At 41.7% G+C, this 20881-nt stretch overlaps 1 protein-coding gene across 4 annotated transcripts in view; it reads right to left on the reverse strand.

Moving 5' to 3' along the window:
- TSPAN11 (tetraspanin 11) overlaps positions 1-15074 on the reverse strand; it is an 88553-nt gene extending 73479 nt beyond the window's left edge. For 3 of the 4 annotated variants that reach the window (XR_004955884.1, XM_016130120.2, XM_036237542.1), the window contains exon 1: positions 14826-15074. Coding sequence is in view for 2 of the 4 variants with exons in the window: in XM_016130120.2 (XP_015985606.2) it covers positions 14826-14841 (16 nt within the window). In the remaining 2 variants the exon portion in view is untranslated. Of the gene's footprint in view, positions 1-14343; positions 14506-14825 lie in introns of those variants that run through there. The other variant, XM_016130118.2, reaches the window with a different exon arrangement.
- Positions 15075-20881: the final 5807 nt, after the last annotated feature.

Consider the following 20881-nt stretch of genomic DNA (forward strand, 5'->3'; position numbering starts at 1 on the left):
TCAATCAGAATGGCAAGAGATAAGATGGCAAGACTATAAAAATAATTTAAGGAGCATATGGGACACTTCTATTAAGGGTCCAAATGCTCATCCGTGTAACTAAAGAATATCAAGATGTTGAACAGCTATTTGAAGAAATAATGATGGAAAATTTCTCTAATCTGGTGAAGGAAATTGACATAAAACCTCAGGAAGCTCAGAGAATTCCAAAAATTAGGGACCCAAAGAGGCTCACACCAAGACACACCATAATTAAAATAGTTACTTATAAGGGAACACCCATAAGGCTAGCAGCTGATTTCTCAAAAGAAACTATGCAGGACAGAAGAGTTTGGCAAAAAAAAGTATTCAATAGGTTGAAGACCCAGGATCAAGAATAATTTATCCAGCAAAGCTATCATTTAGAGTTGAAGGACAGATAGAGAGCTTCCCAGACAAAAATAAGCTAACAGAATTTATCATCACCAATTCAGTATTGCAGGAAATGTTGGAGGGACTTCTTTAAGAAGAAACAACATGTATCAAAACAGGAATAAAGAATGATAACAACTATATTCCTATCAATAAGTACCTTAAGTGAAAAAGAGTTAAGTGCTCCAATCAAGGGTGGCTGAAAGGATAAGAAAACAAGACCTCTACATATGCTCCCTACAAAAAACCCACTTCAGATTAAAAGACATACACAGACTAAAAGGAAGGGGATGGAAAAAGATATTGCTCTGATGGACCAAGAAGGTATTTAAGTCAGACAGAAAAAGATAAACACTATATGATTTCACTTATATGCAGAATCAAAGGAATAAAAAGGACAAATCAAAAACAGACTTACGAATATAGTGGACAATTTGGTGACAGATAGAGGGGAAGGGAGTTTAGGAGGCTGAGAGAATGGGATGAAAAGTTAAAGAAGTACAAATTAGTAGCTGATGGATGGTCATGGGGATGGGAGCATGGCATTAATGTTGCCTAGGCAGAAGGTCAGGGGAGGGAGGGAGCAATTGGGGGGATCATTTTATGAACTATATAGATGTCTAGCCAATGTACTGTATACTTGAAACTAAGGAAAATTAATACATTTAAAAAAAGAGTGAAAAAAACCCTCACAAAATGTCTGGCACATAGTAGGCTGTCTATAGGTCATAAATCCTGTTATATTCTTATAAATGCCCCACAGCCTATGTTGTAGGAGGGCGGGCAATTGGAGCAAAGTACCCTGTGGGAATCTGTCCCGGAGTGGGGTGGGAGAACAGAATTCACTCTTCAGTAATGAGGTGAAGGTCAGCAAAACAGCTTTTCTACTTCCCAGGCACATATAATGTTGATTTAAATTATTTCAAAATAGTTTAGAAGTTATCCTTAAACCCCTGTGTTTACCAAATGGTTACCTTCTATAAGTAAATATACTAGAGATACACATATATGTAGTAATAAAGAGTAGAGCCCAAAAGTAAAATTATTATTAATGACAACTTTTATTGGAGAAGAGTTCATTATTGTTGGTGATGGTGTTATTCTAGTCCCAAGTTCTGGTTCCTGCAGCTCACTGCACCTCCCAGGGCCTAGGCTGAGTGTGAAATAACAAGTTCCCAGGACTTGCTGTTCCCACTTGTCAGCTTTCCCTCTTCTCTTGCTCTCTCCACCCAGCCCATCTGTGAAGTTTGCAGCAATGAGCAGGGTTAGGTTTGAAAGTCCAAACCTTAGAGATGTGTCCTCACACTTGAGGCACATCGGAATCCCCAGGAGTGTTTGTTGAAATGTAAATACTGGGCCTGACCCAGAGTTTCTGGGTTAGCAGGTTGGAACAGGGCCTAAGATTTTGCATTTTGGGGACCTCGCTTTGAGATCTACTGCCTTAGGGCTTTGCAACCTTAGGCGCATTGGAACCACCTGAGAAATTAAAAATCTGGGTTCCCAGGCTGCACTCAGGCTAATTAAATCGAGCTCTCAGAGGGCTACATTGGAGAGACCCTGGTTCAGAGGCTCAGCTTCCCTCTAGCCACTGTGCCCAAGTTGAGTGCTTTGGGGTTGCCGAGCTGTCAATAATCAATAATCACAGGCTGACACTGGATGAATTAGGGCCTAGCAAACTGTTTCTGTAAAGGGTTAGTTAGTAAACATTTCAGGCTTGCAGCCCACATGGTCTCTGTTGCATGTTTTGTTTGTTTCAACCTTTTAAATATGTAATCTTAACTTGCAAGTCATACCAAAACTGTTTGTGAACCCCTGGAGAATAGCCAGTCGTGAACTATTAAATTTAATTAGGAAAATTAGCTAGTCACAATTAGCATTATTTATACAATAAATTAAAACCAAGGTAGAATGTAGATTAATTTAGAAGAATTAAAGGTACAATGTAAATGTGGCTTCTCTGTTTTCTATAATTCTTCTTCTAACAATTTTTCTTTATATATTATAAAAAGATAGGGGGGCTTCCTTCCATCTCCCTTTTCTAGTTCACAGTACTAGTACAGCAGGTCCTCAAAAATAACGTTTCACTCGATGTTGGTTAAAAAGTTGGGATGCGAGATTGGATTAAACATGATAGAGTGAGAGATGTCCCCAGATCTCTCTTCTTGAAACAACAATAAACTCAATAAAAAACACCCAGACTGCACACCAGCATGTCTGAGTGTGGAATCTGCACAAAAAAGCTACCACAGGTCAGAACCCCAGGTGTTGGGCAGTAGACTGGGAGATACAAAGAAGCTGCCTCTTGCAGTCATTGGAGCTCCCTGCAGGAGGAGGGGGAAGGGAGAAGGTGTGGTGACATCCCTGAACAGCCCTACCTGGGAGTTCTGTGAGCTCCACGTGGCTGGCGGCAGGGCCCAGTCATCAGGGCAGAAGGCAGAGAAAACAGGGACAGCAAAAAAGCAAGGATGGCAGAGAAACCATAGTTCATTTTTACCAGCCATGGTTGCAAAACAGAGGCTGAACCACAGTCCCCATCCCCCAACCCAGATAGCCCCTTCCCCCATACCCTCCGAGACAGAACACTGCAGAGCCCCAGGAGAATCTGAGCAAACGCTACTGAAACTGTTGCTAACGTTGAGAGGAACTGAGACTGAGGGTAGCGAGTGTGTTTAAACATCTAGAAAGAAAAAAAGACATTATTAATACTATAAAAAGCAGAGATCCAAGAGGCTTAGACACCACCTATGGGAAACCAAAAGAAAAACACCTTATTTGCAACAGGGACCATTATATAATAAATCTTTCTGGGGGTGGGGGGGGGGAAGCAGAACACACTTCCCTTAATGCCTAGGTGGAGAAATAGTCCATTAAACACCATGATCAACCAAAGCGACAAGCCATCTCAGAAAGAAAGAGAAAAATCTCCAGAAAATATGCTTACAGTCATAGAAATATGTGACTTAAATGACAGAGAATTCAGAATGGTACTTCTGAAAAAACTCAATGAGATCCAAAATGAATCATATCAACAATTTCAGGAATTGAATAACAACTGCATGAGCAGAATGAGTTCTTTAGCAAGGAGATTGAAACTCTCAAAAAGAACCAAATAGAACTTCTGGAAATGAAGAACACACTGTAAGAGTTGAAAAATGAAATAACAGGCTTGGGAAATAAGAGTCGACCAAATGGAGGAAAGGATCAGTGATATTGAAGATAGAAATTTAGAAATAAATCCGAAAGAAGAAGAGAGAAATCAAAGAATGAAAAATAATGAAAGAGAAATACAAGAACTAGCTGATACCATCAGGAGAGGAAACATAAGAATAATGGGCATTATCGAGGGTGAGGAAAAGGAACAGGGACTAGAAAGCATTTTCAGAGAAATAGTTGATGAGAATTTCCCAAAGCTAAGGAATGAGCTGGAGCTTGAAATTCAAGAAGTAAACAGAACAACCAATTATGTGGACCCAAAAAGGCCTTCACTAAGACACATTGTATTAAAATTATCAAAAAACAACAACAAAGACAGAATTCTCAGAGCAGCCAGGGAGAAGAAAATGGTAACATATAAAGGAAAACCCATTAGATTATCCTTGGACTTCTCAGTGCAAACCTTACAAGCCAGAAAGGAATGGAATCAAACATTTAAACTATTAAGTGAAAGGAACTACCAGCCAAGAATAATGTATCCAGCTAAGTTCTCCTTTAGATATGAAGGAGAAATAAAGACCTTTACAGACATACAAAAATTGAGGGAATTCTCCACTATGAGGCCTGCGCTACAGGAAATAATGAAAGGGATCAGCTCACCTGAAACAAAATGACAAAAAAAAAAAAAAAAAAAAAAAAAAAAAGAAAGAAGGGGACTAGCAGGCTGATAAAAGCAGAGGAGTGCAACTCTTACTAGGAACAGGGCAGTATAAGCTTAAAATAGAAAGAGATTTGCTATAGCAAGATAGTAATACACATTCAGAATTTATAGGGACAAATTGAGACAACAATGACTGAAAAGGGGAGGATTCAAAGATCCAAATTCCCAAAGGGGAATGGAGATAAGGCACACGCAGAAGAAGAGGGATGACTGTGTGTGTGTGTGTGTGTGTACCTCCTTTACATATTCGTAATGATAACCACATGCCAAAAAGTCAGGGGTGAAGTATATATCATAAAACAAGAAGGGCCAGAGGGAAAAGCCACAAAAGCCAAAAAAAAAAAAAAAAAAAAAAAAAAAAAAAAAAAAAAAAAAAAAAAGACAGAAACACAAGGGACAAGGAAGCAATGGAAACACTGAGCTACCAGAAAGCAAAATATAAAGTGGCAATAAGAAGACCTAATATTTCAATAATCACCCTAAATGTAAATGGACTGAATTCACCAGTAAAAAGGCATTGAGTTGCAGACTGGATTTTAAAAAAAACCCCAACCATATGCTGCCTCCAGGAGATATATCTCAGTTCCAAAGACAAATATAGACTCAAAGTGGAAGGGTGGAAAATGATATTTCAAGCAAATGGCATTCAGAGAAAAGCAGGAGTAGTGTTACTAATATCAGAAAAAAACAGACTTTAAAATAAAAAAGGTATAAGAAAGATACTGAGGGACACTTCATAATGATAAAGGGAATCATGCACCAAGAAGACATAGCACTTATTAATATCTATGCTCCCAGTTAGGGAGTCCTGAAATATGTGAAGCAATTACTAACAGAACTAAAGGGAGAATCAGACCAAAACAGTATCATAGTAGGGGACCTAAATACCCCACTGTCAGATATGGACAGATCATCCAAACAGAAAACCAATAAGGAAATGACACCCTTAAATGACACATTAGACCAACTGGACATAATTGACATATACAGAGCCTTTCATCCCCGAACAGCTGCTTATATATTCTTCTCTGGTGCACATGGAACCTTCTCAAGGACTGACCACATACTGGGACACAAAGCAAATATAAGAGGTTTGAAATCATACCAACCATAGTCTCCGATCATGATGCTTTGAAACTAGAGATCAACTGTAAAAAGAAAGAGAAAAGAACCACAAATACATGGAGATTAAACACCATACTACTGAAGAACAACTGGGTCAGAGAAGAAATAAAAAGAGAGATCAAGACATACATAGAAATATATGATAATGGTAGTAAAACATATCAAAACTTTTGGGACACAGCAAAAGTGGTTCATAAGAGGAAAGTTCATATCATTACAGGACTACCTCCAAAAACAAGAACGAGCCCAAATAAACAACTTCATCTTAAAAAACTAGAAAAGGAAGAACAAGTGAAGCCTAAAGTCAACAGAAGGAAAGTCATAATCAAAATTAAAGCAGAAATGAATGAAATTGAAAACAAACAAAAAAAAATAGAAAAAATAAATACAACAAACAGCTGGTTCTTTAAAAGGTTAATAAAATCGACAAACCCCTGGTTAGAGTCACTCCCCCCGCCCCCCCAAAAAAAGAGAGAGAGAGAAAGAGAAAGGACACAAATAAAGAAAATCAGGGATGAAACGAGAAATTACGACAGATACAGCAGAAATACAAAGGATTATACAAGAGTACTATGAAAAAGTCTATAACATCAAATTTAATAACCAAGAAGAAATGGACCCGTACTCAGAAAAATAGAACCTTCCTAGATCGAATCAAGAAGAACTGGAAAATCTAAATAGACCAATCAGCAGTACGGAAATTGAAACAATCATCAAAAATCTACCAAAAAGTAAAAGTTCAGGACCAGATGGCTTCATCAGTGAAAACTACTAACATTCAAAGAAGATTTAATACCCATTCTCCTCAAACTCTTTGACAAAATCGAAGAGAAGGCAATACTTCCCAACTCATTTGATGAGGTCAATATTACCTTGAGACCAAAACCTGGTAAAGAGAACACAAAAAAAGAAATCTACAGACCAATATCTCTTATGAACACAGATGCAAAAAATCCTAAATAAAATGCTAGCTAACTGAACATAGCAACATATTAAAAATATTATACACCACGATCAAATGAGCTTCATCCCAAAGGCACAGGGATGGATCAACATACACAAATTGATTAATGTGATGCACCACATAAACAAATTGAAAAATAAGAATCATATGATCATATCAATAGATGCAGAAAAAGCTTTCAACAAGATACAGCACCATTTATGATCAAAACACTTAACAAAATTGGTATAGAAGGAAAACACCTTAATATAATAAAGGCCATATATGACAAGCCCTTAGCCAACAGTATACTTAACGATGAAAAACTAAAAACCTTCCCTCTAACAGCAGGAACAAAGCAAGGCTGTCCACTATCACCACCATTATTCAATATAACATTGGACATCCTAGCAAGTGCAATCAGGAAAGAGAAAGATATAAAAGGCATCCAAATAGGAAATGAAGTCAAACTGTCACTATTTGCAGATGACGTGATTCTCTATATAGAAAACCCTAAAGACTCCACAAGAACACTACTACAAACAATAAGCAAATACAGTAAAGTTTCTGGATACAAAATCAATGTTCAAAAATCCATGGCATTCCTATACTCTAATAAAAGTGTCATAAAAAGAAGTGGAAAAATAATTCCTTTTGCAATTGCAACAACAACAATAAAAATACCTAGAAATAAATCTAACGAAACATGTGAAGGACCTATATAATGAAAACTACAAGATCCTATTAAAAGAAATAGAAAAAGATACAAAGAAATGGAAAGATATTCTGTGTTCTTGGATTGGAAGAATCAACACAATTAAAATGACCATATCATCTAAAGCATTATACAGATTTAATGCAATCCCCATCAAAATCCCATTGACATTTTTTAAAGAAATGAAACAAAAAATCATTAGATTTATATGGAAGCACAAAAGACCCAAAACTGCTAAAGCCATCCTGAGAAAAAAGAATGGGGCTAGAGGCATCACTCTGCTTGACTTCAAATTATACTACAAAGTGACAGTAATAAAAATGGCATGGCAGAAAAACATACACACGGACCAGTGGAACAGAAATGATAGTCCAGAAGTAAATCCATATTTATATGGGCAAATAATTTTCAACAAAAAGCAAAAAGCATACAGTGGAGAAAGAAAAGCCTCTTCAGCAAACGGTGCTGGGAAAACTGGAAAGCCACCTGCAAGAGAATGAAACTAAAATGTTGTCTAGTCTCTCACTACACATCAAAATTAACTCAAAATGAATTAAGGACCTGAATATAAGACCTGAAACAGTAAAATGAACAGAAGAAAACATAGGAACTAAACTGAAGGACCTTGGATTTAAAGAGGATTTTATGAATATGAGTTCGAAGTCAAGGGGAATAAAAGCAAAAATAAACAAATGGGACTACATCAAACTAAAAAGCTTCTGTTCAGCAAAAGAAATTGTCAACAAGGTAAAGAGACAACCATCCAAATGGGAAAATATATTTGCAAGCAATGCTTCCGATAAGGGCCTAATATCCAAAATATACAAAGAACTCATACAACTCAATAACAACAAAAAAGCAAAGTATCCAATCAAAAAATGGGCACAAGACCTGAGCAGACACTTCTCCCTAGAGGACATACAAATGGCCAACAAATATATGAAAAGATGCTCAACACTGGGATACCTTCTCATACCTGTTAGAATAGCTGTAATCAACAGGACAAGTAATAAGAAATGCTGGAGAGGATGCGGAGAAAAAGGACCCCTCATACACTGCTGGTACAGCCACTATGGAAACAGTATGGAGGTTCCTCAAAAAACTAACAATTGATCTACCATATGATCCAGCAATCCCTCTACTGGGTATTTACCCCAAAGACTTGAAAACTCATATCTGAAAAGATATTTGCATACCAATGTTCATAGCAGCATCATTTACAGTGGCCTGGACATGGAGGCAACCAGTGTCCTATGAGATATGATTGGCTAAAGAAGCTGTGCTACATATTTACAATGGAATATTACTCAGCCATAATAAGAGACAAAATACTGCCATCTGTGACAACATGGATGGATCTCAATATAATCATGCTAAGTGAACTAAGCCAGACAGAAGAGGTTGAACATCACATGCTATCACTTACATGTGGGATATAAGCCTAAAAGCAACAAATGAACGGGACAGAGACTCATGGACATGGACAATGGACTAGCGGTTACCAGAGGGGAGGGGAAAAATAAATAAAATGTCAAATAAAGGGAAAAAAAATAACATAAAACGTTGAGATGCCACAGGAACTTAACTCTTATGTGTAATAATTAGCCTAAGGTAAAATTGATTTTGTTAATGAGTTGTTTCACCTCTAAAGTCTTGTAACCTACAAACAGGGACTTACTATACTTGTTTCCTAATATTTGCTTGGAATTTTAGGAGTTAAAATCCCTTAGCTATCTATCTGCTCAGTGCTATCAGAAAGTGTTAGCTGCCTCCTGGGTATTTCATTCTCTCCTGGTGCTTCTAGTCGTAACTTCTTGTCTCACCCTTTCTCCCCACAGAGAGAGTTTATTTCTTCTGAGAAGCCTGGCTTCCCTAGGCTTCTATGTGTACAAAAAGCACCCTAAAATATGGAGTCACATGGCACTTCCACATGACCTCTTTTCTGGCCTCTCTTCTCTCTTTTCTCTTAGTTACCTCCCTAGATAACTTAGTCACTTCTTCCCCATCCCAAGGTATCTGCTGGGCTTCGGTATAAAAAGGATCAAGGCCAGAGAAGCTGGTGAGTACTTTTGAACAGGCCTAAAACTCCTAGAAGCTTTTTGCTTTTCAATCTGTTCCAAACCTTAGACAAAATGGATAGTACTCACCTTTACTCTTGTCCTTTGTTTTCTTCTGAGCCTTTAAAACAATTAGAACCTGTTACTAAATAATCTAAGCTGTCTTTTAACAATGTAAATGATTTGTAGCAGAAGGGTAGAGACCAGGATAAGGAAATGGAAGCCTCCACCGTCTTCCAAGGATATGTGACTAACTGGAATCTGAGGGTACTTGAATGGCTCACCTGTTTAAAGAATTTGTTGTTCTGCCCTAACTGGGCCACCATCCAAAAATGTGACTAAAATGGGAGGCCGAGGGCTGAACCCTTGCTGGCTTCAAGGGCGAGCATCCTATGTAGTTGCACGGGGCCCCACGCTGAGAAGGGCCCTGAGTGGTTCAATGCTCTGACGGCATCTTGGTGAACTTGAATGTGAGCAGAGGAGAGATGCATAATGTGTGTGTCCTCTGTTCCTTGCTGCCTCATATGATCTAGTGTTCATGATGCCCTGTGAGCACAGAATTTCATTTAAAAAATGTAAATACTATAAAGCAGAAAGTGGACAGTGGACAGTGTGATCAGTCATACGGTCTTTGATTAATCTTTTCAAATATAGAAGCAAATTTTCATTTATGTTAAAAGTTTAGCTGACAAAAATCTTTTAAAACATGAGATCCACGTTAGAAGAAGGAAGAGAAGAAGGAGGAGGCTAGAGAGGAAGGGAAGTGAGGGGGAGCAGGAAGGGGAGGAGGGCGGGGAGGGGGAGGAGAAGCAGCAGCATCCGTAAGTCCAGACGTGGGTGAGAGCCACTGCAGGTCGCCCACTCTACCATCAAAGAGGGTACGGGAACTACTTCGGAACAGGCCAGGGAACATTCAGAGCAATTTCAATTTCCCTTAACATTTCCTGAGCCTCTGTAACATCCTCAACTCTTGAATTCTTGGTATTTTACAGTAAATCTCCTTAAGCCTGTAAGAAAGGGCATATGCCTATACAGGGGGGCAGTGAAAACAGAGGAGGAGCTGTTCAAATACAGCTGCGTTCCTCCCTATAGCTTGTATTAGAAAGGCACCCAGAGGAGGAAAGGCCTGGGGCATAACCAGCAGGAGGCCATGTACCCCTTGACTACTGACAGGGGGACCTGTGCTTAGACACAATCGTACAGCAGTCACCACCCCACCATGCCCCTTCTCACCGTGAGCCCTTTTCCAAACTATTCCCTGTTGTCATCAGACACTTGGGCGTTCTGTGCCCCTCTACTTAGTTGAGTTTTCCAGGCTTAACTCAGGCATCCGTACACCAGGCTAGGAGTTACAGACCATTTCCTCAGTTTACAGGATGAGGAAACTGAAGCTTAGTGAGGTCACGCAACACATGCGGGGTCACATGGGGAGGAAGGGGCAGAGCCCGGATTTCAGGCTGGACTGTCTGACCCAGAGCTGGGCTCTCTGCCCTTGGCCAGCATGCGTTTTCCTTGCCTTCTCTGAGCTCCAGCTGTGGCCGCGCAGTTTGCACTCAGCTGTTTTCCCATCTCTTCCTGGGAGTGACTTTAATCTCCCAACAACTACATACTCAGAGGTCGGGGCCCAGGTCTCTGTATTTCTCAGGCCTGAAGAGTCATGGCTCCTAGCAGGCAAACGGTGAAACTGTGGATACTGACCCCCTCCCAACTCTCTCTGCTCTGTGGTGTGCTGTCTTATAAGCATATACCTTAAGAGCCCAGGAACTCACAAGAGAGCCAGAGCAGGGACAGGTACAAGAAGCAAAGTCAGTAGTAGTCCAAAGGAATTAACGGGGATTCTGATTTGTACTCCTTTTTTTTCTTTTTACCATAGTCCTTCTCTTCAACGAATCACCTAAACAGTCCAACAAAACAGCCAAACCTCCTTCTCTATCCAAAGGTATACTATCAATATAGAATATTATATATGAATAGTACATACTATAACTATATTATAGTACACATGAAATACACTAACCCCCATGGGATTTAGTAAAGGTGGTGGTAAACATATATTCTGTGCCCAAAACCCAGGCACAGTGCTGGACATAAGAGTCACACTGCTGTTTGAAAATGTATTTATAGGAAGGAACAACATGAGAGATGTTTTACATGAAGCTGACGTAGCTGCTGTAAATACGGGTCAGGGTGAGTCATTATATCGCTGTCCTCTAGGCTCAAAAATCACTTAGAGAGAAGGGCTCCACTCCACTGCCAACTACTCCAGAAAAACAACACTGAGTGGACATCTCCTGGGCAAGAGGCAAGTCTGGGCAGCTTGCCTGGGAACATACCCAAAGGAGGATGATGACAGACATAGTCACCCTAAATAGGCAGCTTTCATCTACCAGCGTGTGGCATAGCCACTTTGCAGATATTCAATGTGTCTTCCTGTCTAGTGCTCATCTCACACAAGCTTCAGAGTTCCCACATACCCCCTTGTTGTTGTATTGTGTGCAAAATCATTTTCATATTAACCTTGACCAAAAATCCAGAAAATTAAAGCAGTTGCAGAAAAACACCCATATGATGAATTCCATGGCCAGGCAGACATGATTTGTGGGATAACCACTTCCAAAGTCTGCATCGTGGCCTTCGGTCCTCCTTGAGGGTGGGTGTGCATTGCTTCTAGCTGCAGTACTATTATTTCATCTTTCAGTTGAAGAGGCCCCTATGAGTCTTCTGATGCAATGGTTTTCTAGTTCTATTTTAGTGGGAGTGCACTTTCTTCAAAAGAAATTCTGCCTGGAAGCCAATCCGTAACTTGATTTAACCCTGAGCTGTTGGTGTGAGGGAGCCAGGGCCCTGCCTATGGGGCTTGCTCCTCTCTCAAAGGCTCCTAGAAGCACACTTTGAAACACATGCAGCCATTCCACCCATATTAAGTTATTCACCACTCCCTAACACAACTTTTCTTGAGCACCTACTGTGTTCCCGATGCTGGTGGGCCAGCTAGAAACAGGACGAGGGATGCCCCGCTCTTCCGAAGCTCACAGTGTGGCCTGCCGTAGCAGAAAATTCAGATAGTAGTAAGTGCTATGCAGGAGTTAAATCAGGGCACTTTGATTGTGACCAGGAGGTGGCTACTTTAGATTAGAGATCAAGAAAGGACTCTCTGAGGAAATGAAACATGAGCTGGGAACAAGAGGACAATCTGGAAAGATGCCTTGATTTTCAACAGTGAAAAAATAGACACAAAGAGGTGAAGTGACTCCCAGGTCATGTGGAGGTTAGGAAGCTGAGCTGGAACTTGACCCTGGGTTTCCAGGCTCCCTGGCCAGGGATCTTTCCTTTCACAATGTTTACCAAAGAGCTACTACATTCAAAGATATCTCATGACAGGTGACGCGCAAGGACTGACAAACCACCAAACACCTCCCGGGGTTTAGGGCTGTCTGTAATGACTTTTGACAGCCTCTCAGCCCTCCTCAGCTTGGTACAGCTTTGGGGCTCTGTAACCCAGAAGACGGCACCCTGCAGTTGACATCCCTGACCCATGACCTCATTTGGGAAAGCTTCCTCCTCCTCTCTTATCTTTCTGGCTGCAAATGGTAGAAAGTGTTCCTTACTGCTTCCGTCGTTGGCATGAGGATAAAAACAAGATGATAGGTATGAAGCCTCCTGGCTCACCTGGAGAAAGGCTCTCTGGAAGTCAGGCCGCTCTAGGGCTAGGACTTAAAAGCCAGCCAAGCTAGTCTTCCCCTTGTGCTGCAGAAGGCATTCATGCAAAAACTACATACACCACAAAGACCCATGCACATCTCACACACTCAGGGTCCAAAGTGCTCTAGGCAAATACTCCCATTACGATGAATATCGCAGGGAGCAGTATGCAAATGGTTCCCTGTATGACCCACACACCGAACAGCTCCAGGACCCCAAGTGTTTGCCACACTTCCCGCTTGGCACCTGTGGGCCTAGCATTTGCCTTCGCCCTAAGAGCCATACCTCTGTCAAAGCACTTTCTAGGCATTAGCTAATTTGAACCTCCAGATACATTATGAGATAGGTAGGGACAGCTTTGCACATGAGACAACTGAACCCCAGAGTGACATGTGCAAGGAACACTGCTACTGACATAGTAACAACCACGAAATTTTGTTTCAAATCCAGGTCTCCCGACTCCAACTGCAAATTCTTTCCACTATAATCCAGCTGCCCACAAATTAAACACAGATCATTCACTCAGGCCTTATTCTCTTCTCCACCCTTCCACCGCCACCCTCTGTCCTGGAGTATATTTAGGAGTTTTTCCAGGAGCTGTTTTTCCTCTCCATGCCACCCCTGCCTCACAATGTGTGCCAATGTCCTAGAGACCTCGGTGGCACTTATTCCTGCATAGTCAGCAACTGGGACCCAGGCTGAGTTGCTCTCCTGCCCAATCCAAATGAGCCCTCCTCCTTTTCATATTTTCCAGCCAATTCACGCATATGAACACTGTTCCTATCATTAGTGAAAACAATGCATACTAGAACCTTCCACACTTTCCTTCTTTCCATACCAAGCTAGCCTAGCCAACTGCATGTGTAGGTATTGGCAGGCGAACACAGGTGACAGGGCCTACAGAACCATGTTCTCCAAAATGCCCAGCTGTGCCCATGGGACCTGTGGACAGCCCTCCACAGGCAGCCAGACCCACTGAGAATAATCCCGTACATGTATGCGATTCACCAGCTGTTAGCATTTAGCAAACCTTGTTTTGCACGGGGAACAGAGCCCAGGGCTGTACAATTTTAGCTAGGATTACTCTGGACCTGTAACTGCAGGCTTTGGCTTAAGAGCCAGTGACTAGAATTCAGGGTGGACAAAGAGAATAACATTTTCAAGAGGGACAGACATGCACTGGACACGCTGGACAGCACAAGGTACTGAGGGCCCCAGAGCTCTACTCCCAAAATCTTCGTGCAGAAATCAGGAGCACAATTACGGACACAAATGCTGGGGGCCCTGTACCCTAGTGCTTACATCCATCCATCCTGAATATCCCCAGGATTCGTGCCCCACTCCTTATCTGAAGTCAGCCTGCTGCTGTCCGCCGGCTCCTCACATGGTCCAGCTCCGAGGACCAAGCAGAGGAGGGGGCGCCTCCTCCCCGCGACCCGCGAGCCTCGCGGAGACCCCCTCCTTTTCGCGCGCTCCCGCCCCGCGGGCCCTCCAGGGCCCCGCGCGCTGCACTTACCGGCCGTGGGCTGCAGGGCTTCGTTCGCAGCCGGAGAGCGGAGCCCAGAGGCGGGGCGGCGGCTCGCAGGGCCACCCCCTGTCCGCACGTCCCGCCGCGCTCCTGGCTTCCCACCCTGAGGACGTCAGTGTGCGGGTATCCCGCTCTCCGCCCGGCGCCCGTGGGCACTTCCTGCCGGCCAGAGCCTTTGCCCGCCCCGCCCCGCTTCCCCGGCGCCCACCCTCCCCTGCGCGCCCCCTCCAGTTCCCAGGCTCGCGCTCTCCCAGCCGGGTAGCGGGCCTCCCCAGAAGCCCTGAGCAGCCGGCCGCGTCTTTGTTCGGCTGTTGGCCTTTCTTCAATTCACAGCACACAGGGCGAATTAAGTCGGAGTTAGGGGCAGCTGTGCGGTTGCCTGGGGGATTCTTGCTAGGAGGGGGTGAGGTGGACTGGGGGTTGGGGCGGCTTACAGACCGCTGGGTCCTCCTCTCCACCTCCCACCTCACCTCTCTCAGGTCTCATTGGCCTCTAGGCCGGCCCCTGATGGAAGGGTCTCGGGAGAAGCTGGCCCGTGGGGGCTCCTGGTGACTCTTAAGGACAAGCCTATCTGATCACAGAGACTTCCCTCTACCCTTTCTTTCCTCAACCCCATAAACAAGGAAGACTCTTATCACAGCCCTCTTTCTCTGGGAGTCCTGTTGACCATCAGCTTTACATTTCCCGCCCCTAAACTGGACAAAAAGGGAGACTAGGCGGAGAGCCCATTTGACTATGCCCTGTGGAAAGCAGGGCCAGAGCTGCCTGTAACTGGTTCTGTTCTAACAGTGGGGCATAAGTTATGTGTTATTTCCCAAATCAACAAAAGAGACTGTGCTTATCCAACCATGTTCTTTTGAAACTTGACTGCAGTGAGCTAGGTTACCCATTTACCAGGTTGCTAGGTCAGGGAAGCGGGGTAGGCAGGGAGAGCTGACAGGGCAAGGCACTGGGGTACCGGCCTTCTTAATACCCCCGGAGCTGCTGAGAAAGGATTATCAGAGGAGACATAAAGAGAAGGTCTCAAAAGGAGGTGACTGCAGCAGTCCCTGTGAGAGAAAGGCCTGCAAAGGGGGGGGGGGGAGGGGGGTAAAATGGAAGATGCAATAAGTCGGAGTTAGGGGCAGCTGTGTGGTTGCCTAGGGTCTGTAGAGCTCGCTGTGAGTGTTCTAGGAGGGGCAGATGCAGGTGGAGGGGAGCGGTCTCAAGAGAGAAGGAAGAGGACCATGGTGGTGCCCTGGGTGTGGAAGTCGGAAGAGGACCTGGAGAGATGTGAAGCTGAGAGAAGATGAGATGGAGGGAGAGTGTAGAAAAGGTAGAGAGAGCTGGGCTGAGGAGAGAACCCAGGCCTAAGCAAGCAAAGGAGCCAATGAAAGAAGCAGACCATTGGGGAGGGCCAGCACTGTGCAGGGCATCAGAACTCAGTATGGACCCATGCTGCAGGGACACCAAAGTGAGGGGTTCCCGAGAAAACAGGAGATCTTGGGGACTTTTGAGAGAATTATTTCAGTGGTGGGGAGTAGAAGCTAGATCGCCCCTCCATGGGGGCATCTGGACCAATGGATCAAAGCAGGGATCCAAAGGCACATCCCCTTGCTGACGTTGTGGAGGATCGTAAAGGGCTATCCCAGCCCCAGAGCTTTCCAAGGGATCAGCTGAGGCTTCTGTGGAAACTGCATCTCAGTTCAAGTTTACTCTGCCCACCCCCATTTCCTCACAGGCATTGTTCCCAAGTACCTCCCAATAGACCTTCTGCATGCTGATCTCCATCTCCATTTCCATGCAGAGTCTGCTTTCCAGAAATCCAACCTGAAATATAGGGTCACTGAGAAAGGGAGGATGAGAGAAAGAAAAGGTTGATTGGTTACTAGACTTATTGTGGTGACGACTTAGCAAATTATGTGTGTTTAATCACTGTGTATTGTACACCTGAAACTAATATAATATTGAATGGCAAAATACATTTTTTTAAAAAAATGTATAAAAAAAGAAAAGAAAGGGTGGATGGTGATAAAGAAGATGGCACGAACATCCACATAAGCATTAAAAAGAAAAGACCAAGCAACGTGGTGGGAAGAGAGGCCTGAGCAAGCATGAAGCATGGTGGTCTCTCTCTCTCTCTTAGAACTTCCTGCAAGGCCTCTAAAGAAGCAGACCTCTAATGCAGACCTTGACCTCCAATGAATCAGTTTTAAGAGACAGATTGTCATAAAAAGTCAGAGAATGTGGCATTAAAGGAAAAGACTGAGAAATGGGGAAAAAGAGGAGAGTAATTCATAGTAGAACATGGGCTCTCAAAGACTGGGTAGAGGGCAGAAGGGTGGGGCAAGTCTTCAGAGGGAAAAAAATGCTGTAGGCGGGGTTAGGACGAGGGGAAGTGCGTGTTCACTAGTAATACTGAAACAGTAATTAGGAAAGAGAGAATTGGAAAATGTTCTGGGATGACCTATTAGCAATATGAGAAGGCAAGTGATAAATGAACCTCTGGACCGGGATATGGTGTCTCCAGCACTATCCCTAGTAACATCAAACATCTAGAGTAGTGAACCAAGAGAAATAGGATATGTAATTTAAAAATATCCCAGTAGCCACATCTGAAAAAAAAAATGTAAAAAACAAAACAGGTGAAATTAATTTTAATGATACATTTTATTTGACACAGTATGTCTAAAATATGATGATTTCAGTATGCATCAATATAAATAATTATTAATGAGGTAGTTTACATTTTCTTCCTACTAAGTCTTTCAACTTTAGTGTGTATTTTACACTCAAAGCACACCTGAATTCAGACACTTGTGGTTGAAGAAGTAGACTTACAAACCTAAGTGGCTGCATACATACTGTTGCTTTCCAATAACTGAATGAAATTATCAGTTTTCAAATTTAAGTTAACATTAATTAAAATTAATTGAAATGGAAAATTTAGTCCTTCGTTTCCATTTAGCACATCTCAAGTAGTCAGAGCCACATGGGGCTAGTGGTTATTGGATCATACCACACAAGTTTAGAACATGAATTCTTAAACTTCTGGATTTTGATCTTTGTTTTGTCCTCAAACTCTGTGGAAGAATGGGCCCCTGGCCACCCATTGAGTGCTGCTGAACTAACAAGATCCTAATCTGTTCCATCTTACTTCACAGAATAAGTGGAAGAAGGAGGGAGAAGGCTGAGAATCCAACATCTGTGGGCGGGGAGATTGGGGTATGGCTTGGACTAGAAGAGGAGTGAGGAAAATGAGCGTGAGTTGGCAGCGTTCCACCCTGATTGTTATTCCGTGTTCACATGAGGAATGCTGTGGTGTCTTTGCCACACTGGGTGCTCCAGAGATTGAAATGACAGTGCACAGGACAGCGCTTGTTGGGCTGAGCTTCCATTGTAGTAGTTTCCCTTGAGCTCTGCGTACTGGCTGGATCACAAACACATGGGCGTAGCTGCTGGTTCTGAGCTTTATTTGGGAAAAAAATTTGAAAGGGACTGGTGAAATCCCAAGTATGAAGCTACAGTGAGGATTAGTCCTAGATTTGGAGACCTGTGCCCCTCATCAGCCTGTGGCACATCTTCTGCCCCACAACTGGGTGCTGGAAGCTCCTGCTTTCAGTCTGCACTCTGGCACCATTTGCCTGCCCTATGTCATGAGGTGCTGGAGTCATGGAAGTTGTAGAAATTCATTTAGAGATGTTAAAAGAATAATAACAACACTTAGACTTCCTTTGCTCTGAAATGTCCTGTATCTATTACCTGGAGGTACAAAGTAGACCTGGTGAGGCCCTCTTCATGCCAGGACAGGCCCTTGCCTCCCAGCGACAGTATCTATAGCCATTCCTAGGAATGGAGTCACAGAAAATACCATTTTTTGGGGTGGATGGTTACACAAACACACACATACACAACATTGATAAGTATGACCTGGCACCCCTAGGATATACAGCACGTTAACTTAGCATTTAAGTTGCACCCTAAACCTCATAGGTCAGGAAATGTAAAACTTGGATTTCTCCAACCCCGGTGTAACAAGCCTATCTTTCAAAACAATTTCCAGTCATTACCTAGGAGGGCTGCAAAGAAATGAATGTTCCCTTGACAACCTCTTCTGCCTCACTGACACTCCTGCTCCATTAAGTTGCCATCCTGATGTGGCCCTAATAAGAATTCTTCGTGCTGACTCTGAGCTATTCCTAGGAAAAATGGCTGTGTTCTTGGAGGTAGAAACACCCAGGTAGAAAGCACTCCCCTCCACATACAAATCAAAGAGCTTGTCCTACTTGACCTGCCTGTTTCCCCATCTTTAAAATGGGGAGAAACTCATTAGATGGTTTTCTACCATCTTAGAGAGTGGAAACTGCCCTTCGTTCCTTCATTCACGTGAAAAATAGAGCTAAGTAGACTGTGGTCAGCACCTTTCTCCTTTCTGGAAGGACTGGAGAATGACAGATGTTAAATATTGATCAGTCAATATTAGATCGAATTCAACCTACATTTAACTACAAACTTAATGGCTGAGCTTACTCACTGTTGCAACAATACGTGGTGCTTAATAGGCGGTGGCAAAGCAATAGTTGTGAAATTAAACCTCACAGTATCGGGTATCATTCTCACGAAAGAGATGTTACACCAGAACTAGGAGTTTTTCAACTATTGTGAGGCATACTTCCAGTGCCACCAAGAACATGAGTTGCACTAATTAGTGCTTGAAATAATTATTGATCTGTATTACAGTGTCAGAAGCATTGCTCAGATGTCCAATTGCTTGTCATGTTCTCTTGGCATTCTACATGAATGACTTCATAGCCTGTTCTTTCCCAGGAGAACATTATTTCAGGCAAAACATAGAAAAACACAGTTAGGGTACAGAAAATGTAAGTATAGACAGCTGAGCAAATATATAAATAATATGCACAATGAAACAAATATTTATAGCTGAATTTTTTTGGTATGTGCAACACACTGCTAATCCTTCTCTTCTCTGAGAAGTTTTCTAGAGCCTGCCTCTATAACCGGGGCGTAGGCTATCCCAGGGCCCAGGGTCACATGCCAAAGGAGGAAGAGAAGACTTTGGATAAGCACAGTGAATTTTCTGAAGCACCTATGTTATTTAAGATTTATATTTGGGGAATAATGTTTACGATGTTTTCAAAAGTATAATATTTATATACCTCATTATAGAAAATTCTATCATTATTAAACATTAAAGAAGAAAGTAAAATAACCTGAAATCTTAGCTATCAGAGATAATCACTATTATTTTGGTGAATACCTTTTCAATTGTGTGTGTGTGTGTAACCTGATTTATTTCACTTTAGTACATATTCTAGTCATCTTTTTATGTCAATGGATTTAAGAACATAGTAATCATTTTTGACATAATATGTGGATATAGTATAATTTATTTAACCAATCCCCTATTGATGGATAGTTAGGATCTTTTCAATTAAAAAAAAATTTACAATGTGATTATGACACATTTTTTCACATATATCTTCATGTACTTATTCAACTATTTCATGAAAAAAATTTAGAAATGGAATCACAGAAAATACCACATATATTTATATAAATATCATATATTTATGTGTATATAAAATATAATACATACAAAATATAATACATATTATAGTTTATATACACATATACTTATGTGTATATAAAATATAATACATACAAAATCTTTCAAACTTAAAACAGTCATTATCTCTGGAGAGGGAACTGGGGTTGGAGATGTAATCGTATAGGAATTTCACCAAATCTGTAACATTGTATGTTTTCACAAGGAAAAAATACCTATCTATATAACTTAAAATGAGTTAAAATTAAAGGTAACATCAGCAAAAAAGGAGAAGATAAAGTGGTTATCCTCTGATGATCACACATCACTGGAAATAAAACTAACCACTTTCTACTGCTTAAAAAATTAAAGGTACATACTGGAAGAATTGTAAACTGCTAAAAGAAAGAAAAGGAAACACAAAACCTAAATGCTTGGTTAATTCAACAAAAGTAAGGAATGGAAAAAAAAAGAGAAACAACAAGAAAGCATTGTAAATATGAAGTGTAATTCTATGGACAAAATAAATCCAGATATACCAATGCTCACAATTACTATGATTTGGTAAAGTCCCCAATAAAAATAGCAACTCTAATATAAGGTAACAAAACAAAAGCCAGTTATGTGTTGTTTCAAAGGAATACATAAATATAGAAGATGCAGAAAGTTTCAAAATAAAGGAATGGAAAAGATGTATTAGCGAAGGAAATATATTAACCAAGAAATAGGTGTGCAAATATTAATACAAGATAAAATGGATTTCAAAGCTCAAAGAATTAATAGTCCAAGAAGAGTTTTTTTTTTTTTTTTTGGTTTGGTTTTGTTCTTATTTACTCATGTCTCTTTGTGTAGTTTCAAAATGTATACAGAAAAATGACAACTCAATTAGGAAAAATATAACCAAGGATTTATAGCTGTGTTGTTCAATACAATAGTCACTAGCCTCATAATATAGCCAGTAGCCACTAGGCTACTGAACGC

Source organism: Rousettus aegyptiacus, unplaced genomic scaffold, assembly GCF_014176215.1.
Source record: "Rousettus aegyptiacus isolate mRouAeg1 unplaced genomic scaffold, mRouAeg1.p scaffold_m13_p_2, whole genome shotgun sequence".
Taxonomy (NCBI): Eukaryota; Metazoa; Chordata; class Mammalia; order Chiroptera; family Pteropodidae; genus Rousettus; species Rousettus aegyptiacus.